Genomic DNA, 21,908 nt, shown 5'->3' on the forward strand with positions numbered 1-21,908 from the left:
CTCTTACATTTTGTAAACAACATGGCGCTTCACGGATTGCAAAGGTTGATAGTTGCTCGGTGAAAGATTGCATTGGAAAAACGATCCACATTTCACATGACATGAACTCAATATTTTTCTCATCTGAACTGTACTAATAAACCGGACGTGTAATTAAGTGCAAACTACACCGCCAAAGAGCTCTGCCGCCGAGCTGTCAAGCAGAAGACCGTTCGACTATCAATATAGGGGTAATGTTAGCCATCTTGCTAATGGTAGCTTCCTTAGATAACATGAAGAGACTATCTTATTCTTAAATCACCGATCTACTGCAACAAACACACAAAGTTGCAAGTTGACAGCGAGAATAAGTTGTTTATTTCATCTTGTGTTGCATCGGTGAACAGACAAACAGCCTTGATATGAGCCGTTTCATCAGTAATTCGTTATGACTGCTATATAACTATGCTGCTGTGCTCTGAGTCTGATGAGGCCACGTAAACTACGTAGTCTCTCCCTCTATCTGACTGATTCAAGTAAGACTAGGACTAAGCCTGCAGATCCCCAAATAGTCTTAAAATATCTTAAAGTATGGTCTTTTAGAATTAAAAACATTTGCCCCCCCAACCAGGTTACACAGAAATGTAATTATTGTATTACTGCTTTATTAGCACTGGAAAATAGTTGTATATTAAAACTTCTGTTTTCCAATCCATTATCTAATTGAGTTGTAATTGTGCAGATCAGATCATTATTAGATTTTAAACCTTCCTTGCTGCTGTATGTAATCTCCTAGCCCTAGAATGTCTCTGATGTAATGTTACATACATTGCCAAGTATTTCACATACAGAGCAATAGATCGATTGCCTCCGCTCCTGGTTTGCAATGAAACATGCGCAGCATAAATGTGATCGGTGCTCCGTTTGTACTCACCCATTAAATAATTCCAAAGACTTGGAATAAGATATGGTCCTCTACTTTCATATCCATGTGAAAGTTCTGGCACAAAACGTGTATTTAGTCAATTATCTCCCGAGCTGCACCCGGACTCTCTCCGGACAAAGGGGCCCCGGAATGACAGCTGAACTTCATTTATCAAAACTTCCTCTGATCATCACAAACGTCATCAGGGAAACACAAAGGTTTGGGGGCACACAATTGGCAGGTGGTGTGATTAATTACCCAGCACCTATCGCAACGCACCTGCCAATTGTGTGCCCCAACCATTTGTGTTACCCCTGGTCAGTGATGCAGTTTGTGATCAGAGGAAGTTTTGATAAATTAAGTCCAGCTGTCATTCCGGGCCCCTTTGCCCGGAGAGAAAACTGTCCAGGTGCAGCTCGTGAAAAAGTGGACATATTTGACTAAACAAACATTTTATTCCAGAACTTTCACATGGATATAAAAGTACCATATCTGACTCCCAAGTCTTTAGAATTATTTACTGAGCGAGTACACACGGAGCGCCGACCATATTCATGCCGCCGTTCTAACTGCAAGTCTATGGATGCGATTTATGGCTGTGTATTCAGGAATATATGAAATTGATTGATTGATTTATTAACAGTTTGATGATACATGTATCATCACAGACATTCTAGGGCTAATAGTCTCCCTGTTGCCATCTACTTCTGTATATCACTCTAGTCTCTCTGAGTTATTGAGCATTTGTAAGCTTGGGAACCAAACCCTTTTTATGCTTACCACCTCATTGATTTACCATAAGTCACAGACAACTCTCCCCTGCCTTGCCAGGATCTCCTCGGTCTATGGGCTCTCAGTCCAGTTCTGGGATGTCCGGTGGAAGGGGATCCTCCAATGACAACCCAGCAGACGAGTCCGATTCAACAGAACCCAACCAGAGCAGCAGTGGTAGTAGCCGAGGCCGCAGGGCGGCTGACAGGCAGCAGGCGGACAGACAGTTATCATCCGAGGAGGACGTTGATTTAGCTGAAGTGCTGGCTCACTTATTGAGAAGGTGAGTAGGTTTAGTTGAGTTGAGTTTACATTAACTTACATTTGACCATTTAAGCGTCAGCTGATGCCTGGTGCACAGAGGGAGTGATCTGGGAAGAATGCGATTATGCGATGCATTTTGCTTGTGAAAACAAGTAAAAAGGTTTGCTTTATTGAAACACAAGCTTTGAGTGTCACTGGGATGCACAATGTTGTCATACAAATGAATGCATTTATTGAACCTGTGGACAGGACACTAGACACGTAGCTAACTGTTACTTTTCTGCCCTTGGAACTGGTCCCTGGTAGTTGCAATGACACTAGTGGTAACATCACCCAGCAACCAGCATGTGGTATGGAAGATATTGTTCTCTTCCTTGAGTCCATTCCCTTAATAAGTACCCCAGAAGCACTATGGAGCCAGACACAGCTGAGTACAGCATGTAAAACAGTGGTACATGCTGCCAAAAGCTATGAATCTGTCCTGGAGGAGGCAGCTACTTCCTCACAGTGGAGCAACAGGGCTGCAGCCAAGCAGGAGATCATGGACACTTTGATTGACTGTTGCCATACATCTGTAAATTAGCGAACTCCTGATGGAGGTTATTTCTAAGATGTATAGCAAATTAATTGCTCTGTGTGTGTGTGTGTGTGTGTGTGTGTGTGTGTGTGTGTGTCACCCAACTGTAATTGGTTGGTTGAGTCACAGGTTTTCAAAGAGGGGTTGGCGGCCCCGATGGGGGCTGCCAGGGGGCGCCAAGGGACCATTTGGAAAATATAGCAAAATAAAAATAAAATAAAAATGTTTAATTTTTTATTATTATATAATTATATATTTTTTATATATATATATATATATATATACACAGTATATAATGGCATCCGCCTTATGACGGTTGCAAAAATAATTGAAGTGCCATAGCAAAAATGGGAGGTGGTGGGTCAGTTCAGAATAAATTGATTGATTGAAAATTGTATTCACAGTATGTAGAATGGGTACAGTTCAGCGAAAGTACAGGTCAATACAAAATCTGCTACGATGATAAAACCAGAAAAAACACTACGACTAAGTTGTACAAATATACAATTCTATGCAAAAAAGTAAGGGAAAGACGAGTACAGTATGGAAAAAACTTTTTTACACGTACCAGTCTCGAATTGCAGCCGCCCGGAAGTGCTCTTTGAGAGCGGTTTTGAAGGAATCTAGCCGGGATTCACATTTCTTAATGGCTGTTGGTAGGGCGTTCACTAAAATAATTAGTAAATATGGTTTAGCTGAAATGTATTAAACCAAAAACAAAATAACTCTGAATAACAATACGCACTTAAAGAAATCAAAATAAAACAGCCTCAAAAGGTACTAAATCAATTAGTGTCCTGGCACTGTCCATAAACTAAACTGAAATGTCCAAAAGAAAGCAAAATGCAGAAGTCTATGCAGTGAATATGGCAAGTCTCCTACCACCCTTTCTTTAACTCTTCCGTAAAGTCACAAACCAAAAGCCTTTATTATCTGGGAAATGTTGTAATCCACAATGGAAATAAAAGTCATCTTCATCCAGTGGTATTAGTACATCCAATAAGATCCAATAGAAATTAATTAAGCAAGATTTGGGAAATAATCCTCCTGCTCCTCCAGTTGTCTCTCTCTGTTCACAATTTCACTCTGTACTGCCAGAGCCACATGCTCTCTCCAGGTGCCACAAACATTGTGAGTGCCAATCAGGCTAGTCTGATTGGTTAGTCTTGGGCAGGGTTTCTCAATCAGACAGACATGCACCTCAGCCATACCATGAAAATTAAAAATAACTCAATGGATTGACTTATTATAGAACACAGATCAGCAGATTGCTAGAAAATTATACAGCACATCATAATTGAAATAAAAAAGAAAACTACATAGAAACACATAGTGACTCTGGGCACAGCGTCACTACAGCATGACATTGTCACATTTTCAGAAAAACGTTCAAAACCATTTCACAAAACACTTGGTGTAATTTTTACGTTTTTGTTTGATAGTTTTTTTAGTTTTTTTTTTACTATTTTGCAATGGGGCCTTCAGGCAGAGGCTATGGCTATTTGGCATTTGCTGGTCCTTGGCATGGAAAGGTTTGGGAACCACTGGATTGATCGATTAATTGGTTACTTGCTTACTGTGATGATGTGGTATTTTGTGTGTGTAGGGGCCAGGTAAGGCTGATCCATGGCAGTGGGGCCACAGCACTCCAATTGGTCCAGTCATACTCAGATTCTGATGATGACAGTGATGGAGCCTGGGAGGGCCGCCTGGGGCACCGGTATAATCCCCCCGGTAACTCATCATTTATATTTGTATCAACACTGCATAAGTTAACAACCTGCATAATAATGAAATGATGATTTTATACTCTGAATATACTGAACGTTGCTTTCCTGACAGTGGATACCCAGCCAGACACAGAGGAATTGGATCAGAGTGAGATCCGAACCCAGATCATGCTGGCCACTGCCTCCAGCCTGAGGGGGCGACGCAGCTTCACTCACATGCTCACAGAGGTAATAAATAATACATAAATATTATGATCACTGACCATGGGCTATATTATATAGCAGATATACAGTGGTTCCAAAACCTTTTAGCTTTAGACATGTTGTTTTCCTGGGACCCAAATGTACGAAAATACATGATAAATAAATTATGTATGACCTATTTTAACGCATCCCATCGTCTGTTACACGTTGTGACTATTTTAGACAACAAAATTGCGACTCATAAAAAAGGATCCAAGTTCCAACGACCCAAAATGGGGCATAGCCCTAAGTTTGGGTAACACTGCACCAATACTGTACATTATTATTACCAATGGATTCGCATTCAGTTCGAATCGATTGTAGAAGTTGTAGAAGTTCTTGTAATGTTGACTGTCTTTTTCTCTGTGCTCCGTGTCTCTGGCAGAGGGAACACGGCAGGTGTAGAGGATCCAGTTTTTCCCATGGCGAGTGCAGTCGCATCCGCACACAGTGAGTATGTCTAGACGGCATGCAACCATGCACTCCTACACTAGGCTAGACAAACACCTCTGCTCCAAGAGGAACAACATGCCGTCACGACAGCCTACACCAGGCCCGCCGGCCATTTGCGGCCCGCGGAGCGCCCCCTTGTGGCCCCTGGAAGAATTTCATTTTTTAGGGGGTCCCAGATATAAATAGCATTAAATGGGGGTCAGTAGCCTATGCATGTCAAACTGGGCATCCTTTTCAAATGGGGTCTTGCCCTGAAAATTAATTTTCAGGGCAAGACCTCGACCTCGTGTGTGCGGACTCGGCCCCCAGCCTGGTACCCTAGTCAAAATATGGCCCTTGAGGAAAATTAATTGGGGAACCCTGGCCTACACTGTCTTTTAGTGTTGCGCGGGCCGGCTTTTTTGCATAACCCGCCCGTCCCGTACCGCCACGGGAGTCAGCCCGCACCAACCTGCCCCACAAAACAATATATTAATCAACAACCCACCCGCCCTGCGGCCCACAAAAACAAACAAACGACCAGCTTTTCAACAGCAAGTTCAATTGCTTTTCGAGAGCGAGAGGGGAAGAGGCACCTTTATTTTTCTTTTACATTTCTATCCAGATTTAGAGGAATATCTCATTTTAAACACTAAGAAATGACCCAACCAGTCTGCCCTGCTGCAGCCCAAATGAAGTAAAATGAGCAGTTGCTTGCTTTGCCGCTATTAATATTAAGTATCGCATCATTCACATGCATAATCGCATTTGCTTGATTGCCTGCCCTAGAAGTGACAGACAGAGAGAGAGAGAGGTGACGGTTCCTCGAATGAACATATAAAACTTATACACATACGACATGACATAGGCCTATCTGTTTTGGAACAGTTCACTTCACTCGTTTGGGTTGTGTGCACTGCAGCAGTGTAGCTCTGTTCTCATTTTATGCCATGCGCTCAATTAAGAAAGATTTAATGCAGATGCGCTCATGCGCTGATGACGGTTCAGACTCAGAGCCTTAGAGGGGTGAGAGCCGAGAGGGGAATTGTTTTAACATCAGGACGGAGAGGACATTTTTCTCCGACGGTCAAAAAGCCCCCTTTCATAAGCATAAGATGAACAACAGAACAAGCTGATGATTTCAGCAGGAGGAGTAGGAGAGCAGGTACCGAAATGTTTTTTCTTCTCCTTTTTTGGGGAAGGGAGGAGGGGTGAACCGCCCCGCCCGCCGCACGATAATTGCGCTGAAAACCTTGACCCGTCCACCCGCCCAGCGGGACCTGCGGGCAACGGGCCGGCCCGCGCATCACTACTGTCTTTTACTGCAGTCGTAAACAAAGAAAACAAATTGGGTAATTCATTTTCTATTGACTGGGTCCTTGAATTTCCTAGATCCTATGCCTAAATGTTTATCAGTTCTGGTAATTTCCATGGAAACTGAACTGTGGTAAAATGAATGCAGGCAATAAAATGTACCCCCCCTCCGAAGAACCAGGTATTTACCAACACCACTTGGTTACATAAATCAATTACCAGGGGCCTGGGGCAGAGGTCTTTTCTGTCTGTGTGACTTCATGTAGCAGAGATCTACAACAAAGATCTACATGGTCTCACAGATATGGGACTCTGTGTGGGAGCTGTGCGTGCGTGCGTGCGTGCGTACGTGCGTGCGTGCGTCCGTGCGTGCGTGCGTGCGTGCGTGCGTGCGTGCGTGCGTGCGTGCGTGCGTGCGTGCGTGCGTGCGTTTAAGACCTTCGAGTAACCCGGCACTAGAGACCTGTTAATGGACCATGGGTTTGTGACATACACTACACTACAGTAATGTATTCCTTCCAACAGCTTCCTGCCAAACTACGTGTCCCACAAGGATACGTACCACCAGAAAGCCTTCTGTGGCGTGTACAACGAGGACGGCAACATGTTCCTCTCTGCCTGCCAAGGTAGGACCGTAGGAAGTAACCTCAAAATAATAAACAATATATGGCAGGATGTCATATATTATGAGCCTCCTGTGACAGTCTCATATTAATGCAATAATGATTATTAACATGCGTAGTTAAGAGGTTATAGAGGGTATGCACGTGACATCATCATCATACCTGGAAGTTATGCGGGAACGCCTACTGAGTGGCAAAAAACTACTTTCTGGCCTTGACAGCCCATACATCCAAACAGAAAAGTCATATTTGATTGCATTAAATTACTTTAAACAACATTAAATTCACTTTGTCACTCGATCTGCCATTCACTTTATGCATGTGCATACCCTCTATTGACATAATTAACATTTATTGAACTGATTTGTTAAATGAATTGTGGTTATGGTTCAGTTATTATTATTATGCTATTATACTATGAACTAAATTTGATGGCACAAGGTCATATGTGCGTTGAGCCCACAGAAAACGGAGGGCTGTTGCACTAGCCGTGTTTGTCCTTGCTAAGTCTAGTTGTTTTTGTTGTTTTTCTAATTCTCTTGATTTAATTAATGTGTACATACAATTTCTTTATTTTTTTAATTATGTTTTTATTTTGGTCATTGCATACGAACACAAACAGTTTTTACATCATGTGGTATAGTGCATATGATTGTTTCCAAGTCCAGCAGATTTATCAAAAACATGACGTGTTATGTTTGCTCCTGTTCATGTACTCATTTCTTGCAGATACATTTCTCAAGTTACATTTTTTTTCCAAACTAAACGAGAAAAATAAAGACAAACATCTTGACAGCTTTTAAGGAGAAGGGGGAAAGGAGACGCTTTCACATACTTACACTTATTTGAAAACATACAAGGTCAGCATTGTGTACATACTTTAACAATTTCATAAGTGCATCTTAGAGGTGGTAGCAAAGCAATGCTTTTACTGACTGAATGTTACTGACTGAACGCCAATCAAGTGGTGTGAGAGTAGAACATTGCATTGGCTCTGGTTCAGATAAGACACTCATTTTGTTCTACTGTGAATACCGGTAGTAAATTCAGTCAGGTTTCACCAACCACACAAATGAAGTCTTCATTTCTTCAATCATGTAATCTCATCTCCTTGAATCGGCATGAGACAGCATGATGTTCTCTCAGTCTTTATACTTCCGTTAGTCGTTTCTCTCCCTCAATTCTTTCTCTCTCTCAGAAAAAATGGGATGTATCGCATTTTATACTTTTTGACGCTTTATAACAATAAAAATCACATCTTATCATCGTACATCATCATTGCTCAGACACTATGACGTAAAAGTGTCCATTCATTGTCAATGGGAATTAAATGTTTGTGTAGGAACAAAAAACGTTTTGTTTTTTTGTTGTTTTTTTGCTCGGGCGCTAGCCCTATGCACAGGAATGTGATGATTTCATTGGCTGAGCACGGAATGTGATGTATGATGATAAGAGCGCCCCTCACTTCACACGAGTGTGATTTATTCAATCTTTTACCTATAAAATTTTTTCATACTAACAATTTACACTAAAGTTTTACTAGTTAGGACAATTGTTATGTTTCAACGGTGCAACCAGATTCAGTAAATTGCTTGTTTTAAATTAATTGGCAGTTGCATAGAACTTAATAATAATGGAATTACAAGTAGCTGGTGGTGCACACTCTGGTGGTGGTGGTGCACACTCCATATGCTAGACTCATTGGTCTACCAGGTGATGGATAATAATATCCGTAAGGATATTATTATTTGACATACTGTATTGTGGTAGGTGTCATCATGTCTTTATATAAATGGTCTGGAAACAGACCCTTATTTGTGTCTCCTTGCAGTTGCAGACAAAGGTCAAACAATGAACAAAGTCACTACAGCGAGCGTCTTCAATTTTTTTAAGATTCAACATGATTCAAAATCCAGCACTTTGCTATAAAAGTGCAGTTTTATTTGTACGTGTTCCTATTATGTTATAGGCCTTCTCAAGGAGTCTGGAACTACGAACTCTGTACTCCGTACTCTTGGCTGTCATACGAATGCCACGACTTTCCCTTTGATTAGAAACACCTGTTGTTTTCCAACCAGAGGCTATGTGATGCTGATCACTGCTGGAGCTGAATGCAAATTTGTTGTGCTTAGCACTTGCCACAGGAAGCTAAATTTAGATCCGTAAAGTATTCGGAAGAAATTGACATAAATAACTTCTTGTTATATTGCCACAGCTTCCCTCTCGCATGCCTGCAATTTAATCCAGCAGGAACAAAGCATTCCAGTTTTGTAGTTACACAATATGCACTGTCCACAACATGATAGCATCCCATTGCGCTCTTTATGAAAAATAAAAGTAACCACTGACTAAACGTAAGTAAACCTTGCCGGGGCCATGTGGCCCAAAGGGTGAGGTGGCTTGAAGTACATCCCCCAGCCATGATGTAAAAGTACACCCCTTGGACATGACGGTTCGCAGGGAGCTTGTAGATCATCTATTTTTCACCACGGAACACAGAGTATATAATACAAAGCATATTATAAGACCGTGGCTATTTTTGCGACATTTTGCCAATAATGAAAAAATCAGACCGGTCTGAAGTGAGTGGTGCAACAGTGCCCCCTGTTGGTACTCATAGGACATAGTCACATTGCTGTTCCTTGGAGTGGTTGCACCACCCAAAAACATAATATGAATCCCTCTGCACTGCAGACCAGAACATCCGGCTGTATGACACCAGCAGGGGGCGCTTTAACCTGCGAAGGACGGTGAAGGCGCGAGACGTGGGCTGGAGCGTGCTGGATGTTTGCTTCACCCCAGACACACAGCACATCCTCTACTCCAGCTGGTCTGACTACAGTAAGGGAGTGGTTTTCAACCCTTTTCATATCAAGGACCATTATTTATTCGGCATTTGAGCCGCAGACCACCATTTGATGACATTTATCCTCTCAGACCCAACATATAGAATAGTTTGTTGTTGTTTGGATAAGATCGTGTCCACAATTACATGCCGTATTCATGTGGTGATCAAAATAACAATTCTTCTACATTCTCTAATTGTGTAGACTTCTTGGAAATTAAGTAATGCAGATGTTTAACTTTAATTTAACTCTTGAGAGCGTAAAATGTACCCGTATGGGTCCATTTGGTTTCATTTTACATATAATAATAAGGGTCTATTTGTTTACCAACTCTCCATAATTTCTCTGGGGACCACCTGGAACCTCCTCAAGTACCACTGGTGGTCCCCGGACCACTGGTTGAAAACCACTGGGCTAGAGGAAATCATCAATATGTTGGATAGAAACGTGATTGTCCCATGATGTATCTTACAGTTTGTTTGTTTTGGGAAGAGAGTAAAAAAAACAAAAAAAGCTAACCAGCTTGGGCATTTTCCAATTATAGATCCCTGGCAGCAGTGGCGGTAGGATTGCCATTTTGGGTGGGCACGTCAGAGTGATGGGTGGGCCGTCACAGTTCCGGACACCCCCCACTTGTATCAAGTGTATCCTTGATTAGAGGAGTCTGTGAATTGGAGGAGCACTTTAAAATAATTCTCAGATGTGTAATATTACCAACATCTGTGATTCTGTGATGAATATTAGCTAGCTAGTTTATACTGACTAAAAAACATTTTACTTCAGCACATCTCAGCCAGCTGCAGTGCTTTAAGTTAAAGAAGAAAAAGTACAGCCACTGCTGGAATAAATTCCCAGGCTTGGCTCAACCTATCAGAGCCACCCTGCATCGTTACAACGCTGCTCGACTCCTCCTTGGTTACTATGCCTACAGTTAGCTTTCATTTCAATTGCAATCCTACCCCAAAATTAGTCGGTTCTGCAACACAGTTATTCACGACAATGTGTTTTACTCATGATGTTCTCTCTCTTTCTCTGTCTCTGTAGTTCATGTGTGCAGTGTAGACGGAGACAGTGAAACGCACACCGCCTTGGACCTCAAGTTAGTGTTTCTCCTCCATAGTAACTTATAGCATTACAGTTCAGGTACAGTAATCCAGGGGTTCTCAAACCGTGGGTCGCGACCCCTCGGGGGGTCGCCAAATTATTTTAGGGGGTCCCCAAATTATTTTAATTTTTTTTTAAATTATTTTCATGATTTTTCAAAAATAGCAGACCTACAAGCTCGTAGCGCGCCACTCGGTGGCGCGCTATGAGCTTGTAGATCTGCTATTTTTCAATAGCTAAATTATAACAATGCTTAAAACACCAAAAGGGGTTCCCGCCCAAAATGGTTTAAGGTTATTGTAGCAGTCAATTTATATTGGGGGTCGGGAGGGGGAGGGGCGAGACATTGCCAAAGCATTTCCGGGGGTCCCCGGCCAAAAACGTTGAGAACCCCTGCAGTAATCTATCAATCCCAGCTTCTCTACCTCCATTACTGCATGGATGAATGATGCTGACAGGGTTCATCACATCACATCACATCACTCCACTCACTCCGCGTATCAAGTCACCAATTATAGGGACTATTATGGCATAGCTGCATACCTCTGTTCAAACCCATATAACGATTCCAACAATATGGTGGTGATGAGAGTCTCGTTCATGCACGTTGTGGAGTAGCCTGCGCAGCATTTGTCATGTTGCTGATGTTGTGTGTCGTCGCGCTGAGCTTGTTGTGTGACAGTGTGTGTTTGTTGTGTTGTGTAGTCCAGACGAGAGGAGGTTCTGTGTGTTCTCGCTGGCCGCATCTACGGACTCCAAGGAGATATTGGGGGGGTGAGTTCAACATTTCTATCCATATATTTATTATACACTATAGAACTTTAAGAGAACTTTAAACATGTATTCTATGCGATGTGCATTACAAATAAAGTGTAATGCAGTTCACATTTCTGTTGATTTTAAAAGGCAGGTGCTACATATTCAGAAGAGCAATTTATATACAGTACCCCCCTCAGTAATCGGTGTGAAAGGTCCCTGTGCAGGTTTGGATGAGAATTAATTCAGTCTCTCCCTCACGTTTTCAGAGCAAATGATGGCTGCCTCTACGTCTATGACAGGGAGCAGAATAAAAGAACACTGAAGGTGAGTGTGTGCGCGTCTTGTGTCCGCATATAGGCCTGTTTGTGTGAATTGTGTTTAGCTACAGAACCTGCTCACACAAGTCATTGTTCCACTGTTCTGTGGTGATCAAGGTGAGCTGAATGTGTCTAATCTCACACAAAGCTCTCCACTGTGTCGGGCCACCTGTGTCTGCTAGCTCCACGGGGGATTCGGTGCACCTCATTTCTCCTCCCCCCCCGTTTCTGTGTGGAAGTCACAGAATGACCTCCGCCATCTGTTTTTCTCTGTGTCTCGTTCACCCCCCCCCCCCCCTCCCCACCTGTGTTTCTGCATCAGTGTCTGTAGTACTTTGTCTCCTACTGTATCTCTCTCTCGTGTCCATGCATGCCCTCCGCCCGTACCCTTGTCCGCATGTCTCTTAGTCTCTCACCTTACTGCATATGAGACAAATATTCAAATTCACTATTGCATATTGTGCACCAACATTTATATACCAGGCCAGCACACCTTTCTTTTACCCCACATGCATGCACTTCTCTCCCATTCGCAGTCACACTTGACACACATTTCCCACCAGTGGCGTTTCCAGGAATTACATTTTGGGCAGGCAAGAATTACTTTTTGGACAGGCAAGATGTGTTAATTGTCGTCTCCCCGCGCACAATCGTAGCACTAAAGGTTTTCAAAGAGATATACCTGCCAGACGAAGGCTGAAAGGCTTGCATTTGCATTCCAATGGGTGATTGAGGGTCGCGCTCTACCGCAACGGCCAATCAGCTGTACACTAATAATTCTCATGTCTTGTTTTTGTGTCCTTTTTTTTCTCATTGTATGGATTTTGGCCAGGCCAGAAATAGATTTGGACAGGCGGACGCCTGCCCTCGCCTTATTGTAGATACGCCTCTGTTTCCCACGCATACTCACCCTACCCTTCTCCCTGTGCCCGGCTCAGATCGACGCTCACGAGGACGACGTGAACGCGGTGGCGTTTGCCGACAGCTCCTCCCAGCTGCTCTTCTCCGGCAGCGACGATGCGCTGTGCAAGGTGTGGGACAGACGGACGCTGCGTGAGGAGAGGCCGCAGCCCGTAGGACAGCTGGCTGGTCACCGAGATGGCGTCACCTTCATCCATAGCAAGGTAGCTACTAGCTAGAGGGATGCGTGGTCGTGGTGGAGGTGGGTGTCTGTACAAAATGGAGGCTGGAGTTTAATTAACCTGTCATGGAGGTAAACAAATAGTTCTCCATACTGACAAACAAAGAAAACAGTGAACCAGTGAATAAGAATGTACAAAGCTCGGGGGGGGGGGCCCATATATGAGGTTTTTAGTATGTGGAAGTGGAATGTTATGGTTGTACTGAAATGGGCCCTAATATTGTACTGTTATGTGACATCTTACAATTTCTGTACCAGGGTGATGCACGCTATCTCATCAGCAACTCTAAGGATCAGTCCATCAAGCTGTGGGACATCAGGAAGTTCTCGCCCAAGGAAGGGCTGGCTGCCTCACGCCTCGCTGTCACCCAGCAAAACTGGGATTACCGCTGGCAACAGGTCCCCCAGAGAGGTGAGGATACCAAAGAAAGTACAACCGGCTTGTACAGTGAAACTGATTTTATTTTATAGAATGTATGTTTGTATGTATACACCTAATATCAGTATCGGTCGGGCTCTTAAGTTTCTAATAACTGTGTTTTTTTTCACCACTTAACTATTTTTATGTACTCTCACTAAGCATCACTAAAGCATGACAAAAATATTTTCATTATAGATCTAAAGAAAAAAAGTATATTTTTGATCTTCAAAAAAAGGTATCTTCAAAACCAGGATATCAACTGTTAATACAGTATGCCTCTTCCACATACACACACAAGCACTTTAAATGGACCATACCAGCGTTGATCAGCTTCGGCCATATATTGTAATGTACATTAAACGTTAATGAACTTACCTGACTATTTGAATCAGTATTAGCAAAACATCGTGTGGGTAATTAGTGATGGACCTTTCAATTTAATTTGTAAAAGTTCTCCAGGGATTATTTTCAGATCAGACTTTTCAAAACAACAAAAAATAAATGATTGTGTTGGATTAGTCAATGGATATATTAACTGTTGTACTGCAACATTGCCAGTGTGCTATTGCACATTCACTTTACTATTCATTTGCTCAACTATATCTTACTTTATTGTGCTTGCGTGCCTCTGTCCCACACAGCCTTGAAAAGACACAAGCTGACCGGTGACACTTCAGTGATGACGTACCGTGGCCACGGCGTTCTACACACGCTCATCCGCTGCCGTTTCTCACCAGAGTTCACCACCGGACAAAGATTTATCTACTCGGGGTGCTCTACCGGCAAAATCATAAGTGAGTCTTACTGTGTGTGTGTGTGTGTGTGGGGGGGGGGGGGGGTTGTTGGGTGTGTGTGTGTGAGCGCATATGTAGATAGATATAGATAAGACACAGTCACTCATATCAGCTGAGACACATACAGTACACAGTACATCCCCACTCAGTGTATAAATATGTGTGACACCTAATATGCTCACTGACATATAGATCCTGTATCTATGACAGTGAAATATAAGCGTAATGACTATATTCTATATTCGTATGCTATGTACTTTCTCCCAAATGGAGGACATGAAATTAGCTACATTTCTTTTTCCCCATTACCCAGTTTACGACGTGCTAACGGGCACCGTGGAAGCCAGGCTGGCGAGTCATGATGCGTGTGTGAGGGATGTTAGCTGGCACCCCTATGAGGACAACATTGTCAGCAGTTCTGTGAGTACTGCTGTCTCTCTCTCTCTATCACAGATGTTATGATAGACAGTGGTTCTCAAAGTCCCAAGGGGCAGTTGTGGGGGGTTCTAGCTAAATTTGATAAATATAGCATAGCATCACCACTTTAACCCCATTTAACACTTACAAGATCACAAGAAATTGCAATGTGAATTGTTTTGAGGGGCGCTAGCCCCTCCTATGCACAGCTTTGTGTGCCTGTACCCCAGACAGTAGCGCGAAGAGGCGTCAAGAAAGCTCTTAGAGCATGGGCGTCTCTTCCGGGTTTTTAAACAGCTGGTGGACGGAAATGAAGCTTGCGTGCGAGCGTCATTTCCATCCACCAGCTGTTTATAAAGCCGGAAGAGACGCCTGCTCTAGGTGTTTTTGGACGCGACAGTGTGCCTGCGCCCTTTGTGAGTGTGATGATGTATGATAAGAGCGGGGAATCATTTGAAGAATTTTAGCATTTTCAACTGGCACAAAATATTTTCAGATGGGGGTCAATGCATAAACTTTCCTTAATGATTATATGTGGTTTCATTTATGATATATGTGCTCTATTATTAAGGTTATTCTTGCAGTCAGTTTGTATTGGTGGTGGGGAGGCGGGGCAGGGCTTGGGTCGCGAGACATGGCCAAAGCCTTTCCGGGGGTCCCCGGCCAAAAACGTTGAGAACCCCTGAATTAGACCACAGGCAATGTGATTATAATATATGGCATATAATACAGTTTATCTACAGTACTTTTTTCAAAAAGTGTATTTACAAAGTCCTTAACCCATTTAGGCCTGACGTCGAAATAATGTTTCTATATCAGTGGTTCTCAATATTTCATGTCAAGAACCCCAAAAATTATATGTATTTGGCCGCCGACCCCCCATCTGAAAATATGTCGTTCCAGGGAGGGACACCCCCAGAAGCAAAGATTTGAGTTAAAAACGTTGGCTCTGAAAGAATATAAATTCAAAGATTTGCACCACATTTTAACGATTTTTCAAAAATGGCAGACCTACAAGTTCATAGCGCGGCACCGAGTGCCACGCTATGATCTTGTAGATCTGCTATTTTTCAATAGCTAAAGTGTAACATAATGCTTTAAACACCAAGAGGGGTTCCCGCCCAAAATGGGTTAACAACAGATGATGTGAAGGTTGATGCAATAACGCAGAAGTGCTTTTTAGAGCAAACGTTAATGTTCAAATGAACTGTGAGAAATCCACGAGGAAAAACATTGTAATGTGGGTTTTTATCAAGACCAGATAAATTACATAATCCCAATCTTCACATTAGCCACAATGATGCATCCTCATTTAGTAGAGTCGACAACGACCTAAATCGGACATGATTTCTTCCCTCCCACCTCTCATGTTCTCTTACTATCTTTCCCTTATGCTTTCTATCTCTCTCTCCATCCTTTCCCATTTTCTACTTCTGTTGTTTTCTCTCTCCCCGTCTCCCGATCTCTCGTTCCTTGCATTCTATTGTCGTATTCATCCCTCTCTCCTCCATAGTGGGATGGAGTGGTACGCATGTGGGAGCACAGACAGACCCACCCACTAGACGAGGAGCGCGAGAGGGAGCGAGACTGAAAGCTGGATTTCCCCCGCTCGGCCGCTCCCAGAGCTTGTTACGAAAAAGAAAACAGCAGTTTGAACCCTAGTGATGGTCATCATAAGTTAAATTAATGTTAGAAATGTACTGGGCAAACAAAGTGTGACAATAATGACTATAACTGTATAAATGATGTATAATATTTCAATGTTAGGCCTCTGTTCACAGAGTAAGTCATGGGTGCTGATTTGGAATCAGTGTGGACTTTCTTATTGAGAAAACCGTGGTCTCAGACCGAACTCAGACTTTGTGGACAACTTGGTCCAACAACTGGTTGGACAAAAATATATAATTTTTGGCCAAAGCGAACATGTTTTATTCATGTCGAGGCCAAGACTTTGTGAAGCGGTTGGGATGCAGATATGTACCTTCATGCATACCTAACATACATACACATTGATCTGTGTATGTGCTATTAGAGTGTTTATATCAATATCTGTGTTTTATTCCCAAACCTGTTTTGCATTATCAATAAAACATTTCTTTAAATGTAATTACATAGATTGTTTTAAAAATGTATTTAACTTTTGTGTAATTTGAGCCAAGGCTTGAATCTAACATGACTTATCGACTTCTCAACGAACCAGCCACTGAATGGTTGGTTGAATTCCACATTTTCACAGACCAATTTCAGTGATAAGCCTTCCCTGGGGTGCCTGGTGGCTCACAGACCTCATATTCCTTATGAGTTGCAAGTACCCGGGTTAAGTCCAAATCCCGTCAAGTCATGTATGGCTGCCCCAGGTTTATCTAAATAAAGCATTAAATAATATAACCTGACCTGAGATTGTCACAGTTCACTGGGAAATCAGTATTTGAAGAAGTTATTACTTGTTTAATTATTAACCACTTTAAGCCCTATATACTTAGTTTAGTTTTGGAGTTCCTCAGGGCTTTATACTTGGTACGGTCCTTTTTTCCTGCTACACCCAATCTCTTCGAAAATAGCCGATTTGTCTGTTTGTATTTTTGGGCGGGGGGCTTTGTGCCTTTAATTGATAGTACAGTGGAGATTGACAGGAAGCGCAAAGTGGTGCGGGGCGACCGCAACATGCAGCAAAGATTAAGATCGAAGTATTGAACTCACTCACTCTGTCAGGCTGCTACAGAGCCTATACGGTACAGGCGTTAACCACTCGGCCATGGGCCCCCAAAAATAGCTGATTTACAATCTCACAGATTGTCGTTACACACATTTGTTGAATGAGCATTTAGCCAGATATGGTAATCTCTACTATAGGGGCCTTAGTAAAGAAGCATGGGGACATTGTAATGACAGGAATGCAATAAGTGCTCTAAAATTAGACCTAGACATGGAGGGCTTATAAATAAAAGATAATGTTTATGATGATGCTATTAGCAAGCCAATGCCAGCGGTGGGTTTTTCATCAACTGGGCTGAAGTTTCGATGGAAGACAAAGAATTTTAGAGGCTTTATTATAAATATACTGTAGTAACAGGATCAGAAAACAACAACGATCTTTAGCGGAGAACATAGGTTGGAGATATTTTTCTCCTGATTGACTTGCTGGGGTGAACATCCAACGAAAATAGCAGAAAAAGGTGTGGGCTTAGTATAGACCCGTGGGCAACTCCCTGTCAAAAAAGTATACCGGGTTTACTGTAAGTGGTTGTAATGCGCTGATAGCTCTTTTCCTATGAAATAGTGTGTTGCATGCCACTTTTATTATTTTTGAATTGCTTTGTGTTAATCTGTCAAGATGCATGGAAATTATGTTCTAATTATGGTACTTGCAATGGGCAAAGTTTCATCATGAAAAGCCAGCCTTACATGATTTCTAGGACCATTTTAGCGAAAAGTATCAAATACAAGTAAATACATTTAACAGCAGTTCCAAGAAGCAAGAGAGACAATATTGTCAATTTGGCTCCCGGCAGCAAAAATAAGAGACAGAATTGGCTGTGAGAAGGGCAGCTGTTCCTGGTGCCAAGTGCCAACTGCAGATTGGCAATGGTGAATGACTTAAATTAGTTCTGGCATCAACAGCTGACTCAGACTGCAGACACCAGAAGGGAACCATCCAGAAAATTGAGTTATTTCCAAATAAGGAGCCATGAAACCATTTTACACAAAGATTTCTACATTTAAAAACTTGGCGATGAATTCTGATGAGCCTAGTAGGGCCTAGTACTACATTACAGAATGTAATACCAAATCAATCACAGATTATCACACTGCATTCAGATGTTATTTTAGGCCAGGCTAAATACTTGTGGTTTTCTGTCCCCGATGCCAGTTCAGCTGTGCGTTCTTTTGCTTATTAACAGTTTCAAACCAAACATCACTCTGTAGTAGCATTGTTTTTGGATTAGTAGGTCACATTAGAATCTAATGTGGGCATCTAATGATTAGATGCTATAATTGTCATTCCTGTCACCAAGGTTCCAGTCTGGGCTCTGGATGGGTGGAGTTTGTTGAGGTGAGAGAGAGGGGGGGGTAGAGTAGAGTGGTATTTTTGTAGACCATGTGCTACAGGCCTGACAGTGATAAGGGGTTCCTGAGAAGGGGGGTTCCACACTACACAAACAAAGCACCAGGCAGACTCCAAAGCCCATTTGGGATACAATTATTTGGAAGAAGGGAACAGAGGAGAGAAGAAGGAAAATGGGGCATGTGTGTTAAAGATCCTAACCTATAACTGAAGATAATTCATAGTCCACTACAGAGTCCAGACAGGAACGAAAAAAAAGGAAAACCTCAAACAAAATGGATCTAAAATGCAAAACCACATCAAATGGCTTCTTCCCAGAGATCAACTTGGATAAATTACATAAGACGGCAGTGGATCTCGTACTGCCAGTGAAACTCGTGCTCAGACTGCTGAACTGGGTCCTGGTGTTCGTGACGAACTTGTTGTCCAGAATTTTAAGCAGCAGCCTAGTGAAGCAGCATTTCCACCTGATGCTATCTGGTCTCATACTATTTGGACCACTGCTGAGCTTATCGGTGTCTAAGTACAGTATCTTTGCCAATAAGCACCACTTCTTGTACAGGTAAGAACTTCTGGGGGGGCAAATGTTTGTTTCTGTATAGATCTGCTCTCGGATAATAAAAATCTGTTCACTTTTACATATATTAAGAAATATTGGGCAATTTAGTTTACTGACCCACTCTCTTGAAACAGAACTAGCCATAGGACCCCTATGGGCTATAATGTTATAAAACGTACACAGTATGGGTGAGTGAGTGCAGTGAAGTATTATCAGGGTATTCCTGTAACTTGAGTCCATCTCAAATTAAAATATGTGGTCTCTGGTCTCTAGTGGTTTGGTGTAAAAGGATCTGCCCTGAAATACTGTATGAGTTAAACATGGGTCACTGGTGTAAGAGGGGATTAAAGTTGTTAATGCAAAAATGCTGTCAGCATAGCAGAAGTCGGTGGCTACAAAAGTGCTGACATAAAGGTAATGCAAATTAGTTGGCTGAATTAAATTACATGTGTAGCCCACAAATTAAACTAGACAGAAATAGATAGCTTGCAAAAGACAGCTTGACTCACTCAGGCAAGTGATAGTTAATGTTGCCCTGTTTTTCTCCCTGGAAATAAAAAACGTCTGGGTTTCCGAGGCTAATGTTGCCCTAATGTCCTTCCTGGTTAAAACAATGTTCAGAAGTCACTAAGTCAAGTCAGTCCTTTTTGCTCTCGTGTGTGCCGTAACTGCCGTTTGTTGTGTACCTACACCAGTGAACACCACTGTCATTAATTCAAATTCCTGTGCATTCATTGTACATTGAAAACAATGTATTGCTGTTAGTGCATACATATGGAAATAGGTTGATACAGTACATGGTTACACCTGAACCAGTTTGTGATTACAAAACTTAGCCTATGTTCTATAATAAATAATATTCAGTAAAAGAACACATAGGGATAAGTTGCAGCAGTGCAATCATGCATCACTGTGGAACATTCTGTATTAGCTTTGAGTGATCTGCAGTTGCTCGAGCACAGCACCCTGTGCTCTGTATCGCAATCAGTAACTGAGTCTCTGTCCTGTAGGTCAGGATGCATGCAGTACTGCTGCATGGGAGGGGGGGCTGCCCTCCATACGTTTATGGGGTCACAAAAAGGCATGCGGGGGTCTATTTACGCTCAGCTGTTACTGTAAAGGCTGCTACTGTATATGTTTCACCAGTGTCACCATGGCTGCACCATATATGGTATAACTGTAATATGATAACAAATACTAAATGAATAATTACTTCACTGAGAAATAATTTGCATTGTAGTAGTTTTATTTTAAACTATGAGACTAGTATTTGTAGCTTCTATGTCAATATATACTGCAATTTGACTGAATCTGTTTCAAAACCATCTCCCAGGAAGTTCCTTCAGTCAGCTTGGGGTTGGACCTGCATCTTGGCCGGCTCCTTCGTCCTTCTAGCCTCCTTCTCTGCACGCCGCTCCCTCTCTCTCTCCCTCCGCCACGTCTCTCGGATAGCATCTGCGGCAGCTCTGTGGTGGGGCTGCCGGCGGCTCCTGAGCCTAATGGAGAATGCTTCGGGGACATGCTATGAGCCCATGGCTGCTACCAAGGCGGGGTCGCCCCTACTGCTTCTGCACGAGGACCAGACCAAGGTCTCCTGTCTCAGAGCAGGTATGGTATGGCGCGGCTACGAGGTCTCCGAAAACAGCCTCGTCCTATGCCTGTGTTGCCTCTTGCTCGTTGAGGAGCTGTCCGTTTTTGGGCCTCTTCTGGCCCGGGAGAAGGTCATGCAGAGGTCGCCGGGAGGTGCCCTGAGAGGGCTGTTCCTTCTCTGTACACTCCTGCTGTCTCTGTGGATGTTCCTGTTGCTGTGTCAGCTCGCCCACTTCCCGCAGTTTCCCTCCCAGCAGCTCGGGGGAGCTCTGGCTTATCTGGGATGGAGAGGACTCTATCAGGGGTGGTACCGCCTCAAACTCAGCTGGGGCTGTCCCGGTTTGCCTGGGGAGGGACTCTTCATTAACACAGACGATGATGATGTTGATGATGATGACAAGCAACCAGAAGAGTAATAATACAAACTTGCTGCAATACAATAAGTTTCTCACAAGTGGGATAGGCTAGAGGGCATTATAGCTGTTGCCAGACCTGGGCAGACAGGCGCAGCCGTTTTCAGCTGTCTGCAGACATGTCTTCCGGGTTTTTAGACAGCTGGTGGATGGAAAAGAAGCTCCACCCACGCGGCAGATTGCAGCGACGGCCAGATTCCCGGAAACGCTTGCCCCAGCGGCATTCTGCCGCGTGGGTGTTGCTTCTTTTCCATCCACCAGCTGTCTAAAAACCCGGAAGACACGTCGGCAGACAGCAGAAAACGGCTACGCCTGTCTGCTCAAGTGTGGAAACACTGTATGACTTTCAAGATTGCAGTTCATAAGATGAAGAGACAGGCTTGGCATTAGCACAAATACTGCAGCTTTAATGCCCTACACAACCTGGGACTTGAACCTGGGTCTCTCGCATGAGACCAAACGTCTTCCGCTTTTCCATGCCATAACCGTAATCCCCTGCTTAGGTTAAATATGATTGTATAATTGAAATGGCCGTTTAGACATTAGGAGATGGTTAAGTTCAGGTTGACACAGATTTACATTATATGGTTTACCAATGTTAAATGGTTGTGTTAAGACATGGT

The 21,908-nt window shown here is 42.9% G+C and overlaps 2 protein-coding genes across 2 annotated transcripts; both read left to right on the top strand.

Moving 5' to 3' along the window:
• Window positions 1-16,764, top strand: dcaf11 (ddb1 and cul4 associated factor 11). Its single transcript, XM_079489525.1, has 15 exons — window positions 1-230; window positions 1,736-1,958; window positions 4,123-4,250; window positions 4,359-4,474; window positions 4,875-4,939; window positions 6,761-6,861; window positions 9,553-9,699; window positions 10,749-10,803; window positions 11,514-11,582; window positions 11,834-11,891; window positions 12,823-13,008; window positions 13,284-13,437; window positions 14,088-14,240; window positions 14,554-14,660; window positions 16,171-16,764. The coding sequence occupies exons 2-15, from the start codon at window positions 1,750-1,752 to the stop codon at window positions 16,246-16,248; spliced, it is 1,626 nt and encodes a 541-aa protein (XP_079345651.1). The 5' UTR covers window positions 1-230; window positions 1,736-1,749; the 3' UTR covers window positions 16,249-16,764.
• Window positions 16,765-18,728: 1,964 nt separating this feature from the next.
• Window positions 18,729-21,908, top strand: fitm1 (fat storage inducing transmembrane protein 1). The gene is made up of 2 exons (XM_079490253.1): window positions 18,729-19,285; window positions 20,616-21,908. Exons 1-2 carry the CDS (start codon window positions 18,999-19,001, stop codon window positions 21,286-21,288), a joined length of 960 nt encoding a protein of 319 aa, XP_079346379.1. The 5' UTR covers window positions 18,729-18,998; the 3' UTR covers window positions 21,289-21,908.

Source organism: Electrona antarctica (assembly GCF_951216825.1).
Source record: "Electrona antarctica genome assembly, chromosome: 20".
Lineage (NCBI taxonomy): Eukaryota > Metazoa > Chordata > Actinopteri > Myctophiformes > Myctophidae > Electrona > Electrona antarctica.